This window comes from Dryobates pubescens, chromosome 25 (assembly GCF_014839835.1).
Source record: "Dryobates pubescens isolate bDryPub1 chromosome 25, bDryPub1.pri, whole genome shotgun sequence".
In the NCBI taxonomy this organism is placed as follows: Eukaryota; Metazoa; Chordata; class Aves; order Piciformes; family Picidae; genus Dryobates; species Dryobates pubescens.
This window is the reverse complement of record NC_071636.1, coordinates 8,241,795-8,265,332: the sequence shown is the minus strand read 5'-3', so window position 1 is coordinate 8,265,332 and position 23,538 is coordinate 8,241,795. Positions and strand designations below refer to the sequence as shown.

The following is a 23,538-nucleotide window of genomic DNA, read 5'->3' as shown; positions in this document are numbered from 1 at the left end:
TGTGTGATGCATGCTTGCATCTGCAGTGTTTTTCTGTTGTAGATACATTGGGGGGAAATGTGAAAATCTGCTTTCTTTTGCTAGGAAACAGATCACACAGTGTTATCTGCACACCAGAATTTTAGGTGCCGATTACCACTTTTACATGACTGTTGCTATTGTGCTCCACCAGTCTTTTTTGCCAGCTTATGTTCATGCATTACAGTAATAACTTGTAATTAGATGACAGGCAAAGGGGTTTGGGTTTTTCTGTTGGTTTTGTGGATTCATCTTTGTTTTGCTCTAGACAGTAGGTGGGTGGATCTACCAAGAGTTTTTGGAAAGGCTGGGCAGATAATCTGGCCTGTCAAACTGACTTGTGATGGCAGTGGCCACAAGGAGTGTCATAGGTCTGATGGGGCAGCATGTTGCCTGTTAGTCCCTGATAATGGTTTGCAGAGATAAAAACCTTCTCTCTGTTGAAAAAAACCAAGAGAATGGTGAAAATAATGTTGTGTTTTGCTAGTATGTAATAAAACAATTTGATTTGGGGAGCTTAGAGATGGAGAAGCTCAATTCAAGACTGTTTCCCAGGTTGGAAAAACATTTCTAAGACAACTTTTGAAATAATATCTGTATAATTTTCCTTTTGTCCTGTCATTTTTCTTTGAAATTGCTTTCTATTCTGTATTATGAACTCAGTTTGAAGGAAGAAAGGGTTCAAACCAAGGTGGAATAGTTCAGTTAAATCAAATTGTGTTTTTCAATTTTCAGTTGTACCCTTTTAATTCCTTACACTCTTTGTCCCAAACTGGGACAATATGTGGTTTTTCAAAGTGTCACTTTTTAATAAAATGGGAACATTGTTCCACATCTACCCCTAAGAAGAATTTCAGAATGTCTCTTTGTTTCTGTTCTGCTTTTATTTCCCCCCCTCTCCTCTTCTTTGTCTTGTTTTGATCTTTCTCTTATTGAAGAGTCTCTTGAGTTGGGAGGCATCCTTAGTACATCTTAACTGATATCTTCTTTATAACCAGACTGATAGCACCATAACATAACACTGCATTTATATTCCAGATCAGTATTGTGGCTTTGATCAGTATCTGCCTGAACAGGAAAAAAAACAAAAATTGCCTGGTTGACAATATGGAGCTCTTTGTTACGACTTTTTTTTTGTAGTAGGAAGGCCTTTTTGGTTATAGATGCAGTTCATTAGCACCTTTCCTTTATGGATTTGTTTGTTTGTGGGATTTTTGGTGGGTGGTTTTTTTTTTTTTTTTTACTTTTTTTAGAAGAACAGCCCTAAAACATTTCAGCATTCATTACTTCATGTTGTTTCTTAAAAATGCATAAAGGCTGGAGTTTCAGTGCCCGTGTTTTCCCTTTGAAGAAGAAATTGATTTCATGTTTCCACTGAGAAGGGCGGATGTAATTACAGTACATGTGTGTGTTTCTTACCATCTAGTAAATCTTTAACATCGTGGGCACAAAAGTTGAAACAAAACCAACCAAAAAGAATAAATGCTGAAGAAGGGTGTGTGAACTCTGTGCAAGAAAATGAGCAAGCAAGGAAATTGCCACTGGGGAACGTAAGTCTTTCTTTATCTTATGATGTTTTTACAATATTATTCTTGTCACTGATAGTTTTTCAGTGTTATACTATGTTCTGATTCAGCATGTGCTGATTTAAGCACTTGAGTTTGGATTTAAGCATTTGAATAGTGATATTCCCAGTTCCCATTTATATGTTTAAGGTTTGTGTGGGCGGAGTTTACTTCTTGGATCATTCTCTCCTAACTCACATAGCTACTTTGGCTTATTTTATTCTTTGCCTAATTTTTTGTCTTAATTTACCCAAGTGACACATCTTCTTTCCTTGTAGAGATAATAGTTATGTTCTCAGTTGAAGTTTCAGGTCATGGTAATTTATTCTACCCTTAAGTTTTGGAAAGATCTTTGATTTCAGCTGGTAGCATCTCTTTTAGAACACAGAACTCTGCCTATGAAGCCATTAGTCACTTTGTTCAGCTCAGATACTGTTCTTCCAGGCTGGGATTTTAACTTGCAGAGATTTCTTGATTTAGTTTGGTTTGGGCTTTTTTAGAATTCTTGGCAATTTTCTTATGCTAAAATGCAGACTTTTTGGGATCCTTTTCTTCTTTTGTATTGTTTATGTAAGAATAACATGTTCTTCTATGCCTATGTATGACCATGATTTGACTAAATTGAACTACTGTAAACACAGTTGTGGCACTAGTTGCTAAAAGTAACTGACCCTCACACTAGCCATTTGGAAAATCTAATTGGCTCTTTAGAGCCATTGGTAGTAATGCCAATTGCTGTACTGCTGAATCAGCTCAAAATGCTTCTTCTGAGAAGAATTTGGTTCATCTGTGTCTCATATTCTTGAATTAATAATTTTATGTCCAGAAATCTGATTATTTTGAGGAAGGAAATTAAATCACATGTAATACTTTGATGCCAAAGGATGTTATGCAACATGATTGTATGAGTCACCATCACACATGTAGCACTTCTATGCAGCATGTTAATTGTCACAAACCTCTCTCCTTATGCTATTTTAAAGGAAATAATTCCTGAAACTCTGAATGACTCCACCTACATGAGAGTAGAACTAGCAAATATGAATCACTTGATTCAAGGCAGGGTCTGTTTTGTTTACTGTGGTTGCTCTGAGGGTGATCCAGAAAGGGTAAGAGTAGCTATTTGGACTTGTTCTCTCCAGCCTTCTATTGTCAGTGGAAGTAAGTTGTTACTCTAAGGGGATGTTTCAAACCAGGTCTGCTGCAGATTGTTGCTTTCCTATTAGCTTTCAAAAATACCTCTTACCTTCCTATTCCCTTGTAAGAGTTCATTTGGGACCCCTTTGTTTTCCTTTCTTCCTCCTTAGGCAAAAGAGAATACCTAAATAAAAACCTTGAGGGACAAAATAGCTTCGAGGTGAGATGGTAGTTGATGAAAAACTTGACAAGCTTTAGTTCTAGATTTCTTTTTCCTACTTTTGTAACTCAATGATCACTATCAGGTTTTGGTCCTCAGTTACATGAGATGTGTGAATTTGCGAAGTAGCACAACTGTAGCATAATTGCTGTAATGGATCAAAAAGCCAAAGTTGGTAGAAAAGAGGAATGCGAGATGAACGTTTTCAGGCTAGCTGCTCTCACTCACTCTTGTATCTCTATGTTAGCTCTACGATGTTTCTTCCTCCTATTAAAAAGGAGAGTTGTAGCAAATCTTAAATCATGTCATCCCCACCCCATGTGTTGATCCCATCCTTTTCAAAGGTGTTCCTGTAATTAGCTAGGGAAATTCTTAAAGTAGTTGTAACAGCTGAATATAAGAAATTCCAACCTTAGCCAAGAGTAACGCTTTCTTGGTAAGTTATCCCACTACATACTTGCACCTCTTAAGGAGTAAGAAAGTTTAGATGACTGTCCAAAATGTGGTTTTGTAAGAGTTAATATCAAAAATGCTCCACAAGCAGACAGGCATGAGAAAACAGCCCTATCCTTTTATTATGTGACTTAGTTCCCGTTTTTACTGTGATTGCCCAGAACATAAACTGTCTAGGTTTGGATCATGCTGTTTAATTAAATTTCAATTCTTTGCTTAAAAAGACTAATAACATTTTAATGCATTTTTTCAGACTTGTACTGTTGATTTTTAATTATTTTTTGCCTTGCCTTGCAGTTTTCCTTATAAAATTTGTTTTCCCTTTTGTCATTTTAGACAAATCCAACTGATGCTGCTTTGCAACCTTATGCTTTTTACCTCAATCAACCCAATAAAAGTTCAAATTCCTTAGTGTCTGAAGCTTCAGGTAGAGTTAATTTCTTAAATTTCCTTTTCTTTTGAATACCACTTTTTTTTCTTTGAAACACTCACTAGAATGCATCTCAAATAACTTTGGGGAGGTGAAGAGGGTTTGAGCACTCGCAGGCTATTAATCTTTGATGCAACATAATTCTGCTTTTCTTGCTGTTGCATTTGAAACTGGTGGTACCTCCCACACTGCTGGCAGGTGTATGCCATGCAGCAATGTTCTTCCTCAAATTTCTCAACGTCTTGAAGCTGTGCTTTGTGTTTAAAACTGTTTCATAATGTAGTTACTATTAAGATAATGGTGAGGCATCAAATGATCTCTCAAAGGTTAACATTGTTGGTCCAGTAATCACAGGAGTGCCTGGTAATGCAGAGCTGTAAGCCAAGGGCATTCATCAAGCATTGTGTGAATAAGCAAGAAGGGTGCTTGTTCTTGTCCCTTAGGCAAGGGGAGGTGCTTTTTTAATTGTGTTTTGGTATGGGTTTACTTTTGTTATTTTGGGGTGTAAGTCTGAGGAGTGGTGGTGGTTTTGTTGCCTTTTTTTTTAAGTTTGGATTTTTTTTTTTTTGAAGGGGGGGTAGGGTGGTGGTGGTGTTTGTCTACTTTTGTGTTTAAACAACTAATTCACATATTTTGATCACAACAGGGTGGATTCATTTCAGTAACAGACAGGGCCACAAAGATGCAGCCCTGCAAACTGTATATTTATTGCTTCTTCACAACCCATTGAGAGAGGGACACATACAAGAAATTGAAGTGGGATTGAGCCTATACCTAGTCCTGGTAGTCTGTCTTTTTGCATGCTACAGTGTGCTGCTGAGTACCAAACCAAAGGGTTTGTAGTATCAAGTGTCTGTCTAGGGTTATTCCTTGGGTAATACAAGTTTTAAGTGCTATACTGAAATCAGTAGCAATAGAAAAAAATGTAGTAAATGAGGACTTGTTCCTTGAACATCAAAGACTAAATCTGTGTTTTCACTGATTCATAGCTTTTGTTACTGATCCTGTGTGTGGTAATCTGGATTATGTTGCTTGTCCTTTATGCTGAGATGTTTGTAATTTCTGGTAACAAATGCTTTAGTGAGATCCTTAAGCAACAAATTCAAATAATTAATACAGCATCCTTGTTAGTTGGCAAAGTAACATTTTACTAATGGATTTTTGGGTTCCTGTTCTAGAGCTGTGAGTTTGAAATTTATTTTTTTCTTCTTTCATTGTTTTTTTCTTAATCAGGACTTTCATACTGGAAGTTAGATGAAAAGGAGATGTATCACTCTTTACCATCCAATTTCAGAAGTGAGTTCACAGATGCTTTCTCCACAAAAGTATCATCAGATCAGGTAAACGTTGTATGTATTTTCAAAGTTGCCTCATAGTTGCTTGTCATCTTTGATTTTTTTTTTTAATTTTTATTTTTTCCCTTCTGTGATGGAAAAAAAATTGCCCTCCAGAAGCAAACTTTTCTGTGAGGACTCTTTTGTTAACTCAGTCTTTCATACTCTGTTCATGTATTATTCATTTACCCCTGCTGAAGTACTTGGAATTTGTTGCCCTCCTTTTGTCATTTAAAAGAAATTGTGTGGATAGGAGATGAAAAGAGACTAGCTGGTGTATTAAAAGTGTATGTGCCTCATTAAAGACCCTTTTTAAAATTGGGTGCATTGAAAAAAAAACACTTTTTGTTCTGAACTGATACATCCACCCCACAGCTTTTTTTATATTGGGGATGGAGGATTGTGTTCACATAAACTAATGTAGCAATTTTTCCTGTTGAAGTTGTCTTCTGCTGATGAAACAAAGATCTCATCATTGAAGGATATTTATCATAAAAGGCAAAGAGAGAACAAACAGCAGCCAGACCAGGATTTTATGCCTCCTTCCCAGTCAAGCCACCCACCAGAGGTAATATGAATTTCTTTACTTCCCGTCTCAATTCGAAGCTCTGATCAGTTGCAGACTGGTTTCACATTACTTGGCCCCTGCTGCCACCTCCAGCGTTTTGCTGGAACAGCAATTTGTGCAACCGTGTGATGAATCAGATTGGGAAGGGATCCAGGTGAAAAGAACCTCTAAGAATACCCTGGGCAAACAAGCACCTTTGCTACACAACCTTGAGGATGGCATGGGGACGAATCTGCTTGTGCTGAGGCTGCAACTGATGAACTGCACATGGAACTGCAGTTACAGAAGCAGGTTTTTCTTACTACTTCCCACAAGACTTGTGAAGAAGAAGAGGTACAGGTTGTGGAAGTGTTCTTTTTCACATCTGTTTCTTTGTATTGCTTTTGGTTTTGTACAGAATTAGTAATGGTGCCTACTATGTGACTATCTTGATTATATAATCTGTGAAGTACCTGTGCAAAGTTATTGTTTCAGCCTACAGGTAGACATTGTAGCTCTTCTGTTTACATAACTGAAATTTCAGATGTTTTCTAGACAGTCACAGAGCTTAGGATATATCTTTTATTCTTAATGGAAACCTAGAAACCCAGGTTACAAGTGTTGGGTAACATATATCATCACTTAAGATGTAACATGTCCCTTTATCTTGTCCCTACCAAATGATTGTAGTACTGTTCAATATAATTCCTGCAACGTATAATATCGTTTCCTAATGTTTTCAGATCAACTCCTTTTAGAAGAACAAAAGTTAAATCACAGTTCTTTTAAGCATTCTGACTTATTTCCTAGATCTTGACGTTGGACCCAACCCTGCATATGAAACCAGGTCAGCAGAACCCAGGACACTGTTTCTTCAATCTTCCTGAAGACACTACTCCTTTTTCTCCGGACTCTATGGCAGAGCTCGGATTTTCAAGTCATTGTGACACAGACTCTTTTTCACACACAAGTAGTTCTTCTCAGTTAGATGATTCTCCAAAACACCCTGCCAGCAGCAGTGCTGTGCAGTTGGACCTCTGGAGAAATCACCCATTCCAAAATGAAAACAAGAGCAGCTGTCCCTTTCCAATGGCATATACGGATGCTAGTAATGATACTTTAGTCAGCACTGAGGAGGAAGAAGCACGGACTCTAACTCCATCTTCTGTTACTCAATGTGCTGACAACAGTTTGCCAGAATATAGCCTTTCAGGGACATCTGTTGAAGATCCGGTGATAATGTCAAAGTAAGTATTTTTTATCTCTTTTAAAAGTCGTAGACTTGGCACTTGGATGAAAGCAGCGAAACTTAACAAGTAAAATTAATAAAATATGTGAGTTCTGTTTGCTTAGAACATAGCTGGAGATTGCTGATTTAATTTTTCCCTTTCTTTCATGGTTTTTCTCCCCTGAAATACAGATGGCATATAAATAGAACAGTAATTTCCCCCTTCTTCCAATTGTCTTTATACCATACTATTTAATCTTCTTTAGACCATACTGTTTAATCTAAGGCACAGCATTTGTTCTCTGGCTTCCTTGGATGTCAAAGCCTTAATTGGAAGGCAAACCAGTTTTTTTTTATCTTTTAATACTTTGGTTATTGCTGTTTAAACATGAAAATAAAAATACATGCTTCCTTTGTGGGCTATGCGAGAAGGAATTTAGACAGAGAATGTCACAGTTCTGCGGGGCTTGTTCTGTATTTTAGAGTCAAGTGGTGAGAGAAGCACAGGATTACTGCACTTAGGAAAAATAACTATCCCCCATTCATGATTGAAGCTCTCATGATTTGCACGTGGACAAGCAGACACAGCACGTGTTCCTTGTGAGGGATTATGTAGGGATCGTGGTTTCAAGGTAGTCTACTGTTGGAGTTTTTCTATTTTATTTTTCATGCATAGTTTCTAGTGCATAGCACTGGAGAGGAGAAAAGAGTAAAGCTTCATATTGTATTTGCATGTAACAATATATTTGTACTAATTTAATGATCTGTGCAGGTCTTTGGTGCCTGACACCAGTGCTTTAGATGATGAAACTTTCTTTGCTTTAATTTGAATGCAGCAAAGCTCTAAGAGAGATTGATCTGCTGAGTTCATTATGTGCCAATGAATACAGCAGTGCATGGACATGTGGATAGCTGGAAATTTCTTTTTGTTCTTAATTTTGAAAATAGGATTAGGCAGAACCTGAGGGAAAAACACGCTCGACACATAGCTGATCTACGAGCTTACTATGACTCTGAGATACATAGCTTAAAACAGCAGCTGGAGGCAAGCCATAAAACTTCATCCTCTGAAGACTTGAAGAAAATCAATCAAAATCTTGCTGACAGGTACTGTTTGTCCTTACTTGTCCTCTTCTTCTGCTAAATGGTATTCTTTCCACTTCAAAAAATTGAGCAGGGTTGTTTTGAATGTCTTGAAAAGTTTGTCACTCTTCAATTTCCTGCACTTCTGATGCTAATGTTCTCCTATTATGGACAAATTTTAATGCAGCTGTTTAGGATCAGCTTAAAATTATAGTCAGGCAGCAAGTGTGATGTTTGGACCAGAAATCTTGTTTGATCTGCTTTTTGCTGAATCCATTCTAAGTGTTGCTTAAGAAAGGCTGGCAGGCAGAGGTAGTCCTAACCAGCTTGTAATGGAAGTTTAGAATGTTGTAAGATAGTGCTTGCCTGTTGTGCTAGTGGACAGCATCCCTATTTGCCTTTCATGTGAGACCTACAGATGATGCAGGATCAGTCTTGAATTCATTGGTAGCTTTATAAAGCAAATTTGCCAGTCAGTGTGATTTGACCTGTGGTTGAGTGTTTGCTATATATATAGAAAGTTTTTATGTGATTTTTGTTGCCAGTCAAAATACATATTATAATTTAGACAGTTCAAATACTTTAAAAAAAGTATCCCTTCAGGATAATTGGAAAAGTGTGTGGGTAGTCAGGACTCTACTCATCTTCCAGCACTAGTGTGTTCTAACTATCAAAAGTGACTTCTAAGCAGTCATTTATTGAGTTAAAGTAGTTTGTGATAAGATTTCAGTCATTAATTATCACACAGCATCATCAATTAGCTGAAGTGGAACTCTGCTCTGGTGCATCTCAGCTGCTTTTTGGTTCTGCAGCTCTTGCTCTGAGTCATCTGAAGCCTCTATGCGAGCTGCCAGTTCGCTGCAGTGGCCAAGTGCTATGGGAGGGGGTTACAGTCTGGCCACCAAAATTTGTGGGGATGCCTGAGGAAGGAAGGAAGCTATAAAATACAGATTTATTATTATAAAATTTCAAGAGATTCTTGTGATCTGTGTGTTCTGAATAGGTGTGACCAGTTAGATGCAGCTCTGAATGAAGCGAGCGCTCGCATAAAAGCTCTGGAAAACAAGAATAATATGCTAGAAAAGCAAGTGGTAAGTACATGTTCTTAAATTGGATTGCTTTGTTAACTAAAAGGGTAAGAGAATGCACTTGTTCATTATTAATCTGATCTCTGTTTCCATATCTTTATCTCTTTATTTTCAAACTTTCTCCTTAATAAGTGACATCAGCCAATATCTTAACACTAGTCACACTCCTAGCTGAGTTTCTTAAGATTCCCTACTTGAATCATCATCGCTTTTGCGTTTGAGCAAATATTGTGATGTGTTTATGATATCTGTCTTTAGATTAATTTTAATTTATTTTCTAGAATTTTGTTTTAATTTTCTTAGTTTTCTTACTAGAGCTATGATAAAGGCAGATCTTGTCTGCACTGGGGCAAAAATGTTCTCTAATATTTATTTATATTTATACAATCTTACTGGTTAGGTCAGACCAATTTGTTTATGACTGCACAGCTGCATTATTCAAAGAACAAAACGCTGTGTCGTGAAAGTTTGACACCTGGAGAGCCTAATTCATTCCACCTTTTTTGGACAGTTTTCTATTCATAGATTCACAAAATAGTTTGGGTTGGAAGGGACCTTAAAGCTCATCTAGTTCCAACCCCCCTGCCATGGGCAGGGACACCTTGTACTAGCTAGGGTGCTCAAGGCCTCATCCACCCTGACCTTGATCACCTCCCTGGGCAACCTGTTCTAGTGTCTCATCATCCTTACTGTAAAAAAATTCTTTCTAATAGCCAGTGTAAATCTTCCCTCCTCAAGCTTGAAGTTGTTCCCTCTCATCCTATGACAGCAAGCCCTTGTGAAAAGTCCCTTTCTGGCTTTCTTGTAGGCCACCTTCATTTACTGGAAGGCATCTTTTTGGGTACTATACTGGGAAGCAAGGCAGTCAGCTGGGATTAGATGCCTAACCTCTGGATATTTTAAATCCTATAGAATAAACACACCTTTGGGGGTCATATTCTTAATTTTTATTCTTCACAGAAAAGAGTTAAAAAAAAAATCTCCTTTAGTTCACGTACGGATGTGCCTTTGTTTTCTATTTAGATGATTTCAGATTTATGCTTTATACTGAAATAAGACATCTGCTAGGCAAGCATAATGGATGTTTTTTCTCCTCCAGGCAGACTGGAGAGAACATTTCTGTGCAGTCACTAACACTTCCAAAGTCCTGCAAGAACGGATTGAAGAAATGCGCGCAAGTAATAAAGATAAGGATAACACTATCAGTCGACTAAAATCCAGGCTTCAAGATCTAGAGGAAGCATTTGAAAAGGCTTACAAGTTGTCTGATAACAAAAATACAAGGCTAAAGGAAGAAAACAAAATGTTTCAAAATGTAAGTAAGGAAACGGGCAACAGTGTTTGTTGTTGCACAGCCTGTTAGGAACACAGCAGGTCCTGGGCATTTCAGGGAGCCACTCAGTTTACACTGTAAAGTCTGAATGCACAACTAAGAGAACAGAAATTACTCAGCTGAGTACTTAGCAGGTGAGGTGTCAGGTGATGCAACAGACCTAATAGACATTTAATGACAATTATTAAAGGCAGCAAGTATGTCCTTGATGTGACAACATTTGTCCTAGTTTGTCTCAGGTATTTAATTAGGTGCTATTAGTTCATTTTATTTTTCAAGGTAGCACAGGAAATTATTTTCCAAAGTTATTTTTGCCCCTTCTTAAGCTTAGTGGGGATGGGCTGGATTTTTGATAAGTTATCACAATTTGCTAAAATTGTGAATTGTGTATGGTTTTAGACAGAATCAAAGGAATTGTTCCTCTGATCCTTCAGTAGTAGCTTTATGGCATGTTTAAATGGATTGGCAAAATGGGTATTAGATGGAAAAGCTACTTCCTGTTCTAACCTTTTTAACAATTAAAATTAAAAAATACAAAGTCACCTGTAAGGTCCTTGAGGAATTTTACAGGTTCATTCAGCTCCTTGAGTTTCTTTAGAGAGAAATCATTTGAAAATTAGAAATAGATTGTGTAAGGAGCTCTGTCTCCTCTTGTGCTGTCTATAGCTTTTTTTGTTCCAATTAGAAGATGCTGCACTTGAACAAATACTGTTAAAGAACATTCTGTATCCCCTGTAGAGCTTCTGCATGTGTTAGGCAAGCAATTCAGATGATTTTATAGCAGTCAACAAAACTGTTAATTGTGTATGGTTTCAGTGTGGCTTTGTGTGTTCCTTTTGTTTTGTTTTAGCTTTTAGGAGAATATGAGTCCCTTGGAAAAGAACATGAAAGAGTAAAGGTAAGAACATGCTAGCTAATTAAAACAAAACAGATATCCAAGTTATGTGATAATGTTTCATAGAGTTAGCTAAATTAAGTATTTTGGAAAAGATCAAACAGAAAGATCCATATTTAGTTTAGCAAATAGCTGCTTACTACACCTTCAAAGTCCTGGAGGGAAAAGGAGGAGGGATGGAATGTGTTGTTTTCTAGTCATAGACAGCAAAAATATGGCAAAGCCAAATCAATTTACTGGCTCTCCCTTTCAAATAGGAAGGTACATTTAATGTGTTGTCTTCAAGGCTGATGTAAAGTTACTGCTTTTTCTCTTAATACACTTCTGGTTTCTAGGCTTTTTACTTTTTCCCTTGTGTACTTGTAGGATACATTAAATACAACTGAGAACAAATTGCTCGATGCAAACACTCAGATTTCTGATTTGAAAAGGTAAATGCCCAACTCTCTACTTTCAATTTCTATTGGGACTGTTGAGGAAATGAAGGACAGTTCAGTCAAGGATTTCTATTAATGCTTTATTTTCCCCTGCCTGATTCTCAATGCTGCTAGCTAGGGATCATTCCAGACTGGGGAAATTGTAAGGGAAAGGAGATTGTTATATCCTGCTCCAAACCCTGCATTTCTGTTCTCCAAGTGGGGAAGTGTTGCATTGTGAAGGGCCAGTTCGCTGAAGGTGTGGACAGCAGTATGTAGGAGAGAGAAAAGTCTTGTGAAGAGCCTGAGCAGCAGATTGGAGTTACCGAGTGACACACAGGAGTCAAGGAGATCTTTGTACAATGCATCATTTTAAGGAGGAAAAATGTCTTTGTTTTGTTTCCCCCAGCCCCATGGATATCTCCTGGTCCTGTCTTTCTGGCTAGGTTACCTAACTTACTTAATTTAGAATTCAAATGCATATTTATATTCCTGTTTAAATAGATAGATAGATAAAAATATAGTAGTTGCTCTTGTTTTTCTGCCTCAACCAGGATATCTGAATAAAACTGAGTAAACTCTCAAGATCTGTGTATGATACATCTTTTTTTATATAATTAGAATCATCTTATAACACCTCTTTGCTACTTCCATGTTAGGACAATTTCAAAACTGGAAGCTCAGCTCAAGCAGGTAGAACATGAAAATGCACTGAAACTTCGCCACATTACTGAAAGTCACTTAAGGACCTCTTGTGCCACGTAAGTGCATATTCCACAGTGTGGAAACAAGTCCTATGGTTTAGAATGCTTTTTAATGTGTTTTGACTAAAAAAATGGGTCAGTCCATTTACTAAACTGGATTAAAACATGATGTAATCCAGAGATTTCACATGGCAAGAAATCATTAAAACCAACTTCAACATAAAGTATATATATCTATATCTCTTTTACTACTTCATTTGTACTTTACAAACACATTTTAAAAAGTAGTGACTTTCCCACAGTATTTACAGGTTTATTGTATATTTGTTGTTGCTTCTGCCTAACTAAATAGCTGGATTTTTTTTTCTTTTATAATTAAAAAAACAGGGAAAAATTCCAAAGGCTTTCATAATTTTGAAGTGTTTTTTTTTCCTCCCCCAGGAAGCTGGCCACTCCTGATGTCAGCAGGCGAAAGTGGTTGATACCAGGAGCAGAATATTCAATCTTCACTGGCCAGCCTTTGGAAGTCCAGGAAAGCCCCAAAGATAACAGATTAGAAGAAGCCTATATTCCTCCTAGGTGAGTGGCTTTCCTTCAGCCTTCACTATGATGTAACATTGAACACTTCTAAAAATGGTCTTATCCAGAATTGACTAGAATCATATTTTTAGATTTTTGTACTTGTTAAATACAGTTCTCAATGCCATACAATCCTTTGAAGGCAAAAGAGCTTTCTTCCTTCATTAACCTGGTATGAAACAAGCAGCAGCTTTCAGTACCCGACTTGAAACATCAGAAAGCTTCAACTGCATCTTGTGCCACTGTCTTTATGCTCTCGACTTTGAATCAGATTCTACTCTGAGTTTGGACACTGCTCTGTTGTATAGGATGTGAGCTGGAGCATTTGGCTGTAGCACTCCTTCAATTTAATTTAGGGTGTAATTTAGTAGTTTGCCACCTTCTTCAGAAGTTTCTAAAGTCTGAGTCAGGGTGTATTTATTTCTAGGAACTTTGAGTTAAAACCACCAAATTTAACTCACACTGTTCAATTTTAGATTCTTTAGTTAGCTATAACACAATCCTCTGAGATTCTTGGCTGAAATAAAAAACCACCTTTACATTTTTTGTTTTGAGGACTGTAAATGTCAGACTGAATTTCTCTGGGTTTTTGTTTATTCAATTAGTATTTGTGTATATGAAATAAAGTATAAAAAAACTTCCTTCTTTCTCCCTTCACTGCCTCACATTCTTTAAGGTACAATTCTCCTCCTGAAAAAGACTCCTCACAAGAAGACTCTTCAACAAACACAACAGGAAAAGAAAATGAGATGTCAGAAGCACCAATTATAAAAGCCTTTAAAGAACTTGAACGAGCAAAAGCATTTAAAGATTGGGGTACACAGACAGAAAAAGAAGATGCATCAGCTAGTAACTTTTATTTTTATATTCCTGAACTTCTTTTTACTGACTTTCCTTTGTGTGTCTTTTGGTTTCGTTCTCAGCGTTAATGTCCATCTGGCTTGAATTATGGGATAAAACTGCTTTTAACGTGCAAACTTCTGGAGTTTTCCTAAGAAAAGTCAAAATTGTACAGTTAAATGATTTGTTTAAAATAGAGGGAATTCAAAGGTTGCTGTTAGGTCTCAAGCTTCAGAGTAGTTAATGTCCTTTTTCTAAGAATATCTCAGTATTTGTAAACAGTTAATGGAGTCCTCACAAAGTGCTGTCTGGCTGTATATCCCTTTTAGTTTTGTTCTCATGGTGTATCAGGATGTTACTAAAAGCTGGCATGTGTACTGTAGACTGCACTGAGCAGTTCTAACAACACAGATTTAGGAAGCCTTGCAATTAGAAAATACTGAGTTTTTCTTAAATGCTTTCGTATTGTTGGTTCAGGCAGGTGCTCTGACCCTCCTTCCCAGAAGATGTTTTTGTTCTGCTTTCCACTGTCTCTTTATTAAATCAGTGTTATTTAGCATCACTTCTCCCCCGTATACTGCAGAGCATCCCTTTCCAAGACTTAAACTGTTTCATGGATATGATGAACAGGAAGCAAGATTTGAGCAAAACAGCACAAGTATGTTGATGTGAGGCAGGCTAAGTGCAGTCTTTGTACAGTAAAAGCTGAGTACAGGAGAATATTTGTGAGTTCTTGTATTGAAAAAGGTTGATTTATATAATAACCTCTCCCTTTTCCTTAGAAACATCAAATAGACGACAAACTGTTGGGTTTGTTGAAACCTCTTTAGTTGCTAACAGATCCCCAGAGAAAGGTAGAGAGCAGCACAGACCGAAACGGTACAGCCCCCCTTCTGGCCAGAGGTCATCATCCCTTCCTCCTTCAAACAGGAAAGTGAATACTCCAAGTAAGTGCTTTTCTGAAGTTTGGCTTGTGCTGCTCAAAAAAGTAGAAGCAAATGGCAAAAGGGGATTGCTGCATTATTCCAAAAGTCTGGGAAAAAAAGCTTGTCTCCAATCATAAAAAAAAACAGAGAGGTTTAACTTTAGTTAAATTTTTTCTATGTCGTGATGCACTTTTCTTCATTTTTAAATAAACACCTAAACAGCTTTGAGAAGCATTCTTTAAGGTGTAAGCATGTGAGTGGGAGATACTGCACTGGGGTAGTTTTATTTAGGTAGTTAAACTTTGTCTTTTGCAGCAAGAAGAGAAATAATGTTGGCGCCGGTGTCTGTGACGTACAGCCCCAAACGGTCTCCAAAAGAAAACCTCTCTCCTGGATTTAGCCATTTGCTTAGCAGAAATGAAAGCACGGTGACAAGGTACGAGTGTTTTGAGGACAAGCGTGTTCTGATCAGTTAGAGCAGCAGCATTAACATTGAAATTCCTATAAAATTAATCATGTGAAGGTTTCTGAATTTAATCTCAGTTTTACTTTTTAAAATCTAGCAAGAAGAGTCTAGACTGATTTCCTGTCTTTGGCAGTCACCAAATGAGATGTTGGTTTACTCTGGACACAACATTTATCAGTGACAAAGAACTAATAGAAGTTGAGAATAATATATATGTACCTGTCATGGCACCTACAAACACACTGAAAATTTAATGACTTAACTTCCTGCTAACTGTACTGTCGTTCCTATGGAGCTGTTTGCTTGCTTGGCAAGGCTTGTAGAGTTTGAGAACGTACTTGGCTATGAGACTGAGGTGTAGGACGCTTGCGTGAGGAAGAAGAAATGTCTAGAACTACTTTGATGCTTCTTGAGGTTGACAGCATGGGAGCTCAGCATGTTCAGAGGCTTGCTTCTGAAAGAAAGTCACAAGGAAGGGGTATTTTGGTGTGTGTAAATAGGAGTATGTTTGGGTATGCTACTGTGAGTGGTAATCAGAGGACTTGCAATGTCTGTGTGATAGAAATTCCTTTATAAAACACCTGTTTTACTGAACCAGACCATGAAAAAGTGGTAGCAAGTAATTGTTGTGTGCTTCCTACTCTGTAGATTTGATATACTTCTAGATGATGTGGAAGCTGGTCCTGCATCTACTTTACAGCACAATAATCCGAGGAAAAGGCTCCAGTTCCTGTCATTAGATGATGTAGAAGGTAAGCTCTCCAACTTGGGGAATAGTGTAGTTTAATTTTCTTTACCATACCATTTTCCACATTGGTGACAGGTGTTTGACTAGAAAGATGACATTTTATGAAGCCCAACTTTTAAAACTCCTCTAACTCTTGATTTATTCCTGTAGACAGAGAAATACCATTCACACAGCATTGTATTTTTATGTATATGTGTGCACAAACACAATGGAACAACAGAAATAATTAAATTGAAAAAGAAGAGCAGTATCTTCTCCTAGGCTTAACTCAGTTATACCTTGCGTATCATAGCAGGGTCTATATTAAGAGGTACTCAGCCACACTAGTAAAAGTCTGTAGCTAAACATTGCCTTACAGAGAGCAAAGAGTAACTATAACAAAGCCAGTTGTTTCAGATTTTTTAAATGATTGATTGAACCAAATCTTTCCTCACTTCTGTAATCCCTGTCACAATGTTCTGCTTTTGTTTGCATTAATGCGTTTATTTAAATGAGTGTTTTCATGACAACTAGTATACTTGGTGATATTTAGATATGTTACAGCAGCAAAAGTAACTCTTTAATTAACACAGTACAGGCATCTGTTTATTAACACACACAAAAAAAATATGCTGTGTTTTGAAGACCATTTGAAAGATGATCCATAGAAATGTTTTGCATTCTTCTGGGAAGTTTGCTTAAGGCAATATAATGAGGATTTGCTAGTCCCTATCTGCAGTTTCTCTACCTCCAAGATCACACAACTTTACTTGTTATTAGTTTCCTTTCCTCTCCTATATAATAATTTCACAAACAATTTCAAACCAAATAACAAAAGCCCTGTTTCGTCGATAGGAAGGCAGCATTCGGCTGTCAGGCACAGCTCTGGTGCTGAATCCATCAATGCCGGAATGAAGAAAGTGACAGCTTGGGACGACAGGAGCATTGCTCAAAAATACGAGCCAGTGCCGTCGCCTTGTGAGGGAGACTTCAAATACACAGCAAGGATTAAGACTCTGGCTGAAACAGAGAGGCTTTTTGATGAGCTGACTCAAGAAAAGCAACAGGCAAAGATGATTTTTCTTGTAAATTGGTCACAAAACGTAATTGTTGTGTGAGAGGTGTAGGGTGTAGCTATATTCCTATGCCATGCTTGGCTGAAATTCAGGCATGACATCTAGTGTTACCCTAGGAATGTGTCTGTCATTCTCCGCTCTACTTCCCATACACCAGTCCTTTTCTGTCCCTACTCTCATTAGAGTCCCTTTAGCATAAGCACAGTGTGAATGGAAATTGTTGTCCGTCAAGGAAGAGAATGCCTTTCAAGAAATTAGCCTTTCAAACAAGGAAGGGTTTTCTGGCACTAAGAACCCTCCAAAGGATCCTTGACAGGATCTGTTTAGGATTGTTGACTTGTATCACTTTTGTATGGCATAGTAACACAAGTTAATGTTTGAGAACAAGGCAGGATGCGTATCTGCAAATCTGTACACCTCACTTCTCTGCAAGATGAGTCAGGAAGGCTTAGCTTGGCTCTTGAGACTGTAATTTACAGCTGTAGTATTTTCTGTTATTAGATTGAGGCTGCATTGAGTCGAATACCTTGTTCTGGTGGAAGAATGACCTTGCAAGCAAGATTAAATCAGGTGAAAAAGCTTCTCCTCATGACTGTTCTCTTAAGTTGCTTCTCTGCAATTTGAGAATATATAGTGTAGGTGAAAGTTCTGCTACATAGTAAATGTGATTACTGGGGGATTTTTCCAGCCCACTGAGAACTGTCCCTGAACATAGATGAATTTTGAATATATGTGAGAGATGCTCTGTATTCTCTAGACTTTACTGCATTAGAAGCTAATGGGGAGGTTAGTGCAAGTTAATTATAAACACACTCTGATTTCCTATGTAAAAGGTGCAAGGCTGGATAATGGGTAGGCACGTGATGCAGAACAGACCAATTTCCCCTGCAAGCATTTGATTTCTGCCACCCCTTGCCAAAAACTGACAACTCTTGTGTGTGTTTATATCTCCTATTATTTGTACATGGGATGCATTTCTCAAAATTACTGCAAGAACAATCATTTCTTGTGATAACCCTGAGAAGCTGATAAAGGAAACACGGGAAGAAAATGCAATGACAATGAAACAGATTGCTGAAGCTCTAGGGAGAATGTTGTGCTGTAGAAGAAATTGCAAAGTTCAGGTTGTGTGTGTTTGGTTTTTGTCTACTTGAAAGCATGAAGAAGAAAAAGGCCAAAAAAAGTAGTGTAAGTGAAATACAGGAGAGGGCTTCTTTGGAAAGCTCTGCAGGCTCTATCAATAAAGAGCATCTCAAAGTTGTGTTCTGGAGGTCTCTTTGAAGCCTACAACTTCAGCATTTTTTAAATTGTAAGCCCAGTGCTTGTTACGAATCTCCAGCAAATCAATACTGCCACTCACTGCAGTGGTCAGCTGTTTCCTAAATGTGTCTCCCTAATTATCAGCCTCTTCTAATTCTTGCCAAGTTTCTTTCATGGCGTTTCAAAAGTCACGTGGAAAAATAAATAAATCTGAAACACTGTTAAAGAAAAGGCCAACAACCCACAAATGCACACAGCTACATAAATACAGTCCAGAAGGTTTGTAGTTCTGCCTTTGGGTTTTGGGTGCTAACAAAATGTGAGTATTGAGTCTGAAAGGATACTGGTTGAATAGGGGAATAAGAGTGGTTCCTTCAGTTTAGAAGTCTCATTGGATTTTGTTGTATGTTATTAAATTCTTTCTTTTCCCTCTCCCTTTTTCCTTTGTCCCTCCTTTTTTTCTGCCCACCCCCCCCCACCCCCCACTTTGCTCCCTTCTCCCCCCCCCCCTTTGCTCCCTTCTCCTTCTCCCCCCCCCTTTGCTCCCTTCTCCTTCTCCCCCCCCCTTTGCTCCCTTCTCCTTCTCCCCCCCCCTTTGCTCCCTTCTCCTTCTCCCCCCCCCTTTGCTCCCTTCTCCTTCGCCCCCCCCCTTTGCTCCCTTCTCCTTCTCCCCCCCCTTTGCTCCCTTCTCCTTCTCCCCCCCCCTTTGCTCCCTTCTCCTTCTCCCCCCCCCTTTGCTCCCTTCTCCTTCTCCCCCCCCTTTGCTCCCTTCTCCTTCTCCCCCCCCTTTGCTCCCTTCTCCTTCTCCCCCCCCCCTTTGCTCCCTTCTCCTTCTCCCCCCCCCCTTTGCTCCCTTCTCCTTCTCCCCCCCCCTTTGCTCCCTTCTCCTTCTCCCCCCCCCTTTGCTCCCTTCTCCTTCTCCCCCCCCTTTGCTCCCTTCTCCTTCTCCCCCCCCCTTTGCTCCCTTCTCCTTCTCCCCCCCCTTTGCTCCCTTCTCCTTCTCCCCCCCCCTTTGCTCCCTTCTCCTTCTCCCCCCCCTTTGCTCCCTTCTCCTTCGCCCCCCCCCTTTGCTCCCTTCTCCTTCTCCCCCCCCCTTTGCTCCCTTCTCCTTCTCCCCCCCCCTTTGCTCCCTTCTCCTTCTCCCCCCCCCTTTGCTCCCTTCTCCTTCTCCCCCCCCCTTTGCTCCCTTCTCCTTCTCCCCCCCCCTTTGCTCCCTTCTCCTTCTCCCCCCCCCTTTGCTCCCTTCTCCTTCTCCCCCCCCCTTTGCTCCCTTCTCCTTCTCCCCCCCCTTTGCTCCCTTCTCCTTCTCCCCCCCCTTTGCTCCCTTCTCCTTCTCCCCCCCCCTTTGCTCCCTTCTCCTTCTCCCCCCCCCTTTGCTCCCTTCTCCTTCTCCCCCCCCCTTTGCTCCCTTCTCCTTCTCCCCCCCCCTTTGCTCCCTTCTCCTTCTCCCCCCCCCCTTTGCTCCCTTCTCCTTCTCCCCCCCCCCTTTGCTCCCTTCTCCTTCTCCCCCCCCCCTTTGCTCCCTTCTCCTTCTCCCCCCCCCCTTTGCTCCCTTCTCCTTCTCCCCCCCCCCTTTGCTCCCTTCTCCTTCTCCCCCCCCCTTTGCTCCCTTCTCCTTCTCCCCCCCCCTTTGCTCCCTTCTCCTTCTCCCCCCCCCTTTGCTCCCTTCTCCTTCTCCCCCCCCCTTTGCTCCCTTCTCCCCCCCTTTCCTCCCTTCCTTTCAGGAAGCCCTGGAAGATCGCCTGGAAAGGATTAACAGCGATTTGGGGTCCATCCGCATGATTCTGAAAAGATTCCACGTTCTGCGGACCTCTGCGAATCTCTGACACTTCTCCCTTGAATGCAAACGCGCTTGGGGTGGTTTTTTGCACTAATATGTAATTATGCACTCAGTAAATGCAAATTGCTCTGTATTTTTATAAACCCTCAATAGCAGTTTTACAGCCGTGTTGCCCTTTACAAACAGCAATATTTTGTACTTGGAACAGCCACCTCTATTTTAAACATATTTTTTTTACACCTGAGAAACCAATGTTTATCCTGTATTGGAATATTTTTAGAGATATTATTTTTTAAACAGTGATACTCAATTTCTAAGAAGAATAAGAAACTCAAAGGCAGCTTGTTTTGAGAAGATGACAAGTGTTACCCTTTTGCACTTCGTTTCCCCCCCCCCTTTTATAACTATTTATGGTATGATGTAAATATGAGCCAGTAGGGAATTTGGAACTTTAATACAAAGAATAACGTGCATTACCTGTGTGAAAGATAACTGCTGGTGTAGACGAGAAAATCCTTTTAATTTAAGTCGTATAACATGGCTATTTTTCATTGGGACAGAACTGAGCACAATACTTTTGTTGTGGCGGGCAGGCTGCAAACTTGTTTGTGGTTTGCTGGTTTGGCTGCCCCTGGCTGCATCAAGAAAATACTGCTCCGAGTTATTTGCTGTCTCCCAACAGTCGCACTGAGTGGAGTTTTGATACCACCACAACCAGGATGCACTGGACTGACAGCAGCCATCCCATCTCCCAGTGAGCTCCAGCTGACACTCCAGGACTGCAACCACTTAACTGAAGTCACTGATTTAATCCGCCCCACCGGGTTTGTGCCGTGCCAGTGTTCTGACCGCCTGCGTTTCTAAATCAAGTCCAAGCTGTGTTTGTGAACATGGCATTTTTCTGGGGGAAAAAAAAATAAATATATTTGCTAATTGGCCTGTTGCTGAATAACCGTCCAACACTGATATTTGAGTTTGTATTTTAATATTAAATAAATGTTTAATTAGATTCTTTCCTCCTGCCCAAGAACATTAATAGGCTCTGGGATATTACATCAGGGATAATGTAGGTTTTAATCATATTGCATGTTTCAAATTCTGTCCTTGTTCAAGATGTTTAGCCACCGATGATGTGATTAGAAGGCCAGAATAGCTGTCATCAAGGAAGCTTGTGGAGGTCTGATTCTAAAATTAGAGTGCTGTGTTTTAAGATACTTGATGAAGAACTGTCCTACCCAAGCACAGTCTTTTGGAAAACCTGATTTCTCTCCCCCCCAGCCATTTCTACCCTGCAGGTTCTTTTACTACAAGACCAGAGCTGGGAATGTTAGTTACTCATTTTCCCATTTACTCTAAAATGTAGAAGCTGGGTCTGAATGCTTGGAGATAACTTGTTCAAATGTATTTCTTGGCTGCATGAACAGATGTACAATTTTGATCATATTCCATATTCTTGCCTGTAATTTTTACTTAGAAGGGGTTGAGGGAGGAAGAAAGAATCCTGACTTCCCTGTGTAGCTGTGCTCTTCAGCTGAAGAAGTTTCTCTGTCATTTTTAAGTTATTAACAAGTGCAATTTAAAAGTATTCTTCAGAAGTATCATGTGGCCAGAAGGATTCTCACATGGAATCCATCACAGCAAAATGTCTTGAGTCTTGTTTTCTTTCATCAGTGCTACAGCAAAACCAAGCAGATTTTTCCTGACAGGCATTAGAAACAAGTAGGTAAATCAGTTCAACTTTTTCACCGCCTTTCACTCCCTTTATCTCCCTTCCCTTCTTTCCCCTGCTATTCGTATTCGTGTGCTCTTTTTTTATTACAGACTGAGAACTGAATTGTTAGTCAGAATTTATTTTTTAATCAAAAGTCCTCCTCCATCTGTTGGAGCTCTTGAGGCTATTTCTGTTCCATTATAGCACTGAAAGGCGGGGGGAGGGGAGGGGGAAGTAAGTGTTGCTCTTAGTAAACTTCTAGGACAACCTTTTCACTAAAATCCCAGCTTTAGGGTGACCTGTTCAGTAGGGTGCCTTCGGCCTGATTCTTCAGAGGGGCAGAGAATCTGCAGTTCCAGATTAAAGCAGTGGGAGGCCTGAATGCTCAGTGCTTCTGAAAACCATACCCGAAGCATCAAAAAGTGGGGCACGCGAAGCATGTGTTTGCTGTAGAAAACGTGACTGAGCTTGCTGTGCACTTTGCTGGACACTCTTTTTCTATCCCTTTTAAAATCTATCCCCTTAATATGAGCAAATTGCCTTGTTCTGTACTTGGGAACAAATACGAACTTCCAGAGAACCAGAAGTTTATGCCTCATTGGAGGAGGACTTTAATCATCTTGCATTCTTCACCTGACATTTCTCAACGAGGGAGGCATTTATCGCTTCCCAGATCATTTAGGCTTTGCTGGGAGCCCCAGGCTTTGTTCTGTCTCAGGCTCACCTTGGCAGACACTCCCATGCATAGTTTTCTCTGTTAACAAACGTTACAACTCCTTCAGCTCTGTGATTTAGCCTTTGAAACAAACAAACAAAAATCTACTTGTCCACATCTCTGTAAAACAAAAAGTAGAGTTGCCTTATTGTACCGTGAATGGCTTTAGGTATGATCTACATAGTGCAAATGGGGAATGCCTCCAAAAAGAACAGTGATGTGGACTGGAACTTGCTGTGGCAAGTTGTGGTGTTTGCAAATCAAAGGGCAAGGGTCTAGGATAGGACCCTAGAAAGAGTGGGAATGGAAGCAGGGTTTGGTGATATCCAGGGGACTCTAAGGATGATGACAAAGACAAAGCAGGTGAGTTTAGAGTTACCCAGTTCTCTAGAACTGTCTGAAAGGAGGTTGGAGCCTTTTTCTCCGAAGTAACGAGTGACAGGACGAGAGGAAATGGCCTCAGGTTGCACTAGGGGAAGTTTAGGTTGGGTATTACAAGAAAACTCTTCACTGAAAGGGTTCTCAAATACTGCAATAGGCTCCCCAGGGAGGTGGTTGAATCCCCATCCCTGGAGCTGTTTGAGAACCGCAGAGATGTGCTGAGGGACATGGTTTAGCACTAGCCTTGGTAGAGTTAGATAACGGTTGAACTCGGTGATCTTCAAGGTTTTTTCCAACGGAACCGATTTTATGAATCATTCCACAGCGCCCAGCCGGCTGCCTAACTTGCTCGAGGAGTTGGGGGGCGTCCCGTCGCTTCGCCCCTGACCGGGTACAGCGGGGGGCCTACGAGCCCCGGTGTCGTTGCTGGCCGCGGCCGGCAGGCGGTGCCGCCACCTCGCCCGCCTGCCGTGGGGGAGCGCCGGCCCGGCGCGGGGAAGGAAGTGGCGGCTCCCCGCGGCGGTGGGCACGGCTCGGGCGGGGAGAATAAAGCTGCCCGGTCGGCAGCCGCCGCGGTAGGGCAAGGGCACCGCCGGAGCTCTTCATCTTCTCCCCACTCCCCTCCC

General features: G+C 40.1%; 1 protein-coding gene across 1 annotated transcript in view; it reads left to right on the top strand.

Moving 5' to 3' along the window:
- Positions 1–20,494, top strand: part of MPHOSPH9 (M-phase phosphoprotein 9) — a 29,461-nt gene extending 8,967 nt beyond the window's left edge. Inside the window, exons 6-24 of the mRNA XM_054172906.1 lie at positions 1,445–1,568; positions 3,730–3,820; positions 5,057–5,163; positions 5,600–5,725; positions 6,515–6,951; positions 7,881–8,039; positions 9,019–9,106; positions 10,203–10,418; positions 11,287–11,334; positions 11,698–11,762; positions 12,407–12,508; positions 12,893–13,030; positions 13,707–13,879; positions 14,653–14,817; positions 15,112–15,232; positions 15,911–16,014; positions 16,845–17,056; positions 17,567–17,635; positions 20,050–20,494. Of these exons, the coding sequence (XP_054028881.1) occupies positions 1,445–1,568; positions 3,730–3,820; positions 5,057–5,163; positions 5,600–5,725; positions 6,515–6,951; positions 7,881–8,039; positions 9,019–9,106; positions 10,203–10,418; positions 11,287–11,334; positions 11,698–11,762; positions 12,407–12,508; positions 12,893–13,030; positions 13,707–13,879; positions 14,653–14,817; positions 15,112–15,232; positions 15,911–16,014; positions 16,845–17,056; positions 17,567–17,635; positions 20,050–20,151 (2,647 nt within the window). The 3' untranslated portion in view covers positions 20,152–20,494. The remainder of the gene's footprint in view (positions 1–1,444; positions 1,569–3,729; positions 3,821–5,056; positions 5,164–5,599; positions 5,726–6,514; positions 6,952–7,880; positions 8,040–9,018; positions 9,107–10,202; positions 10,419–11,286; positions 11,335–11,697; positions 11,763–12,406; positions 12,509–12,892; positions 13,031–13,706; positions 13,880–14,652; positions 14,818–15,111; positions 15,233–15,910; positions 16,015–16,844; positions 17,057–17,566; positions 17,636–20,049) is intronic.
- The last annotated feature ends 3,044 nt before the right edge of the window (positions 20,495–23,538 follow it).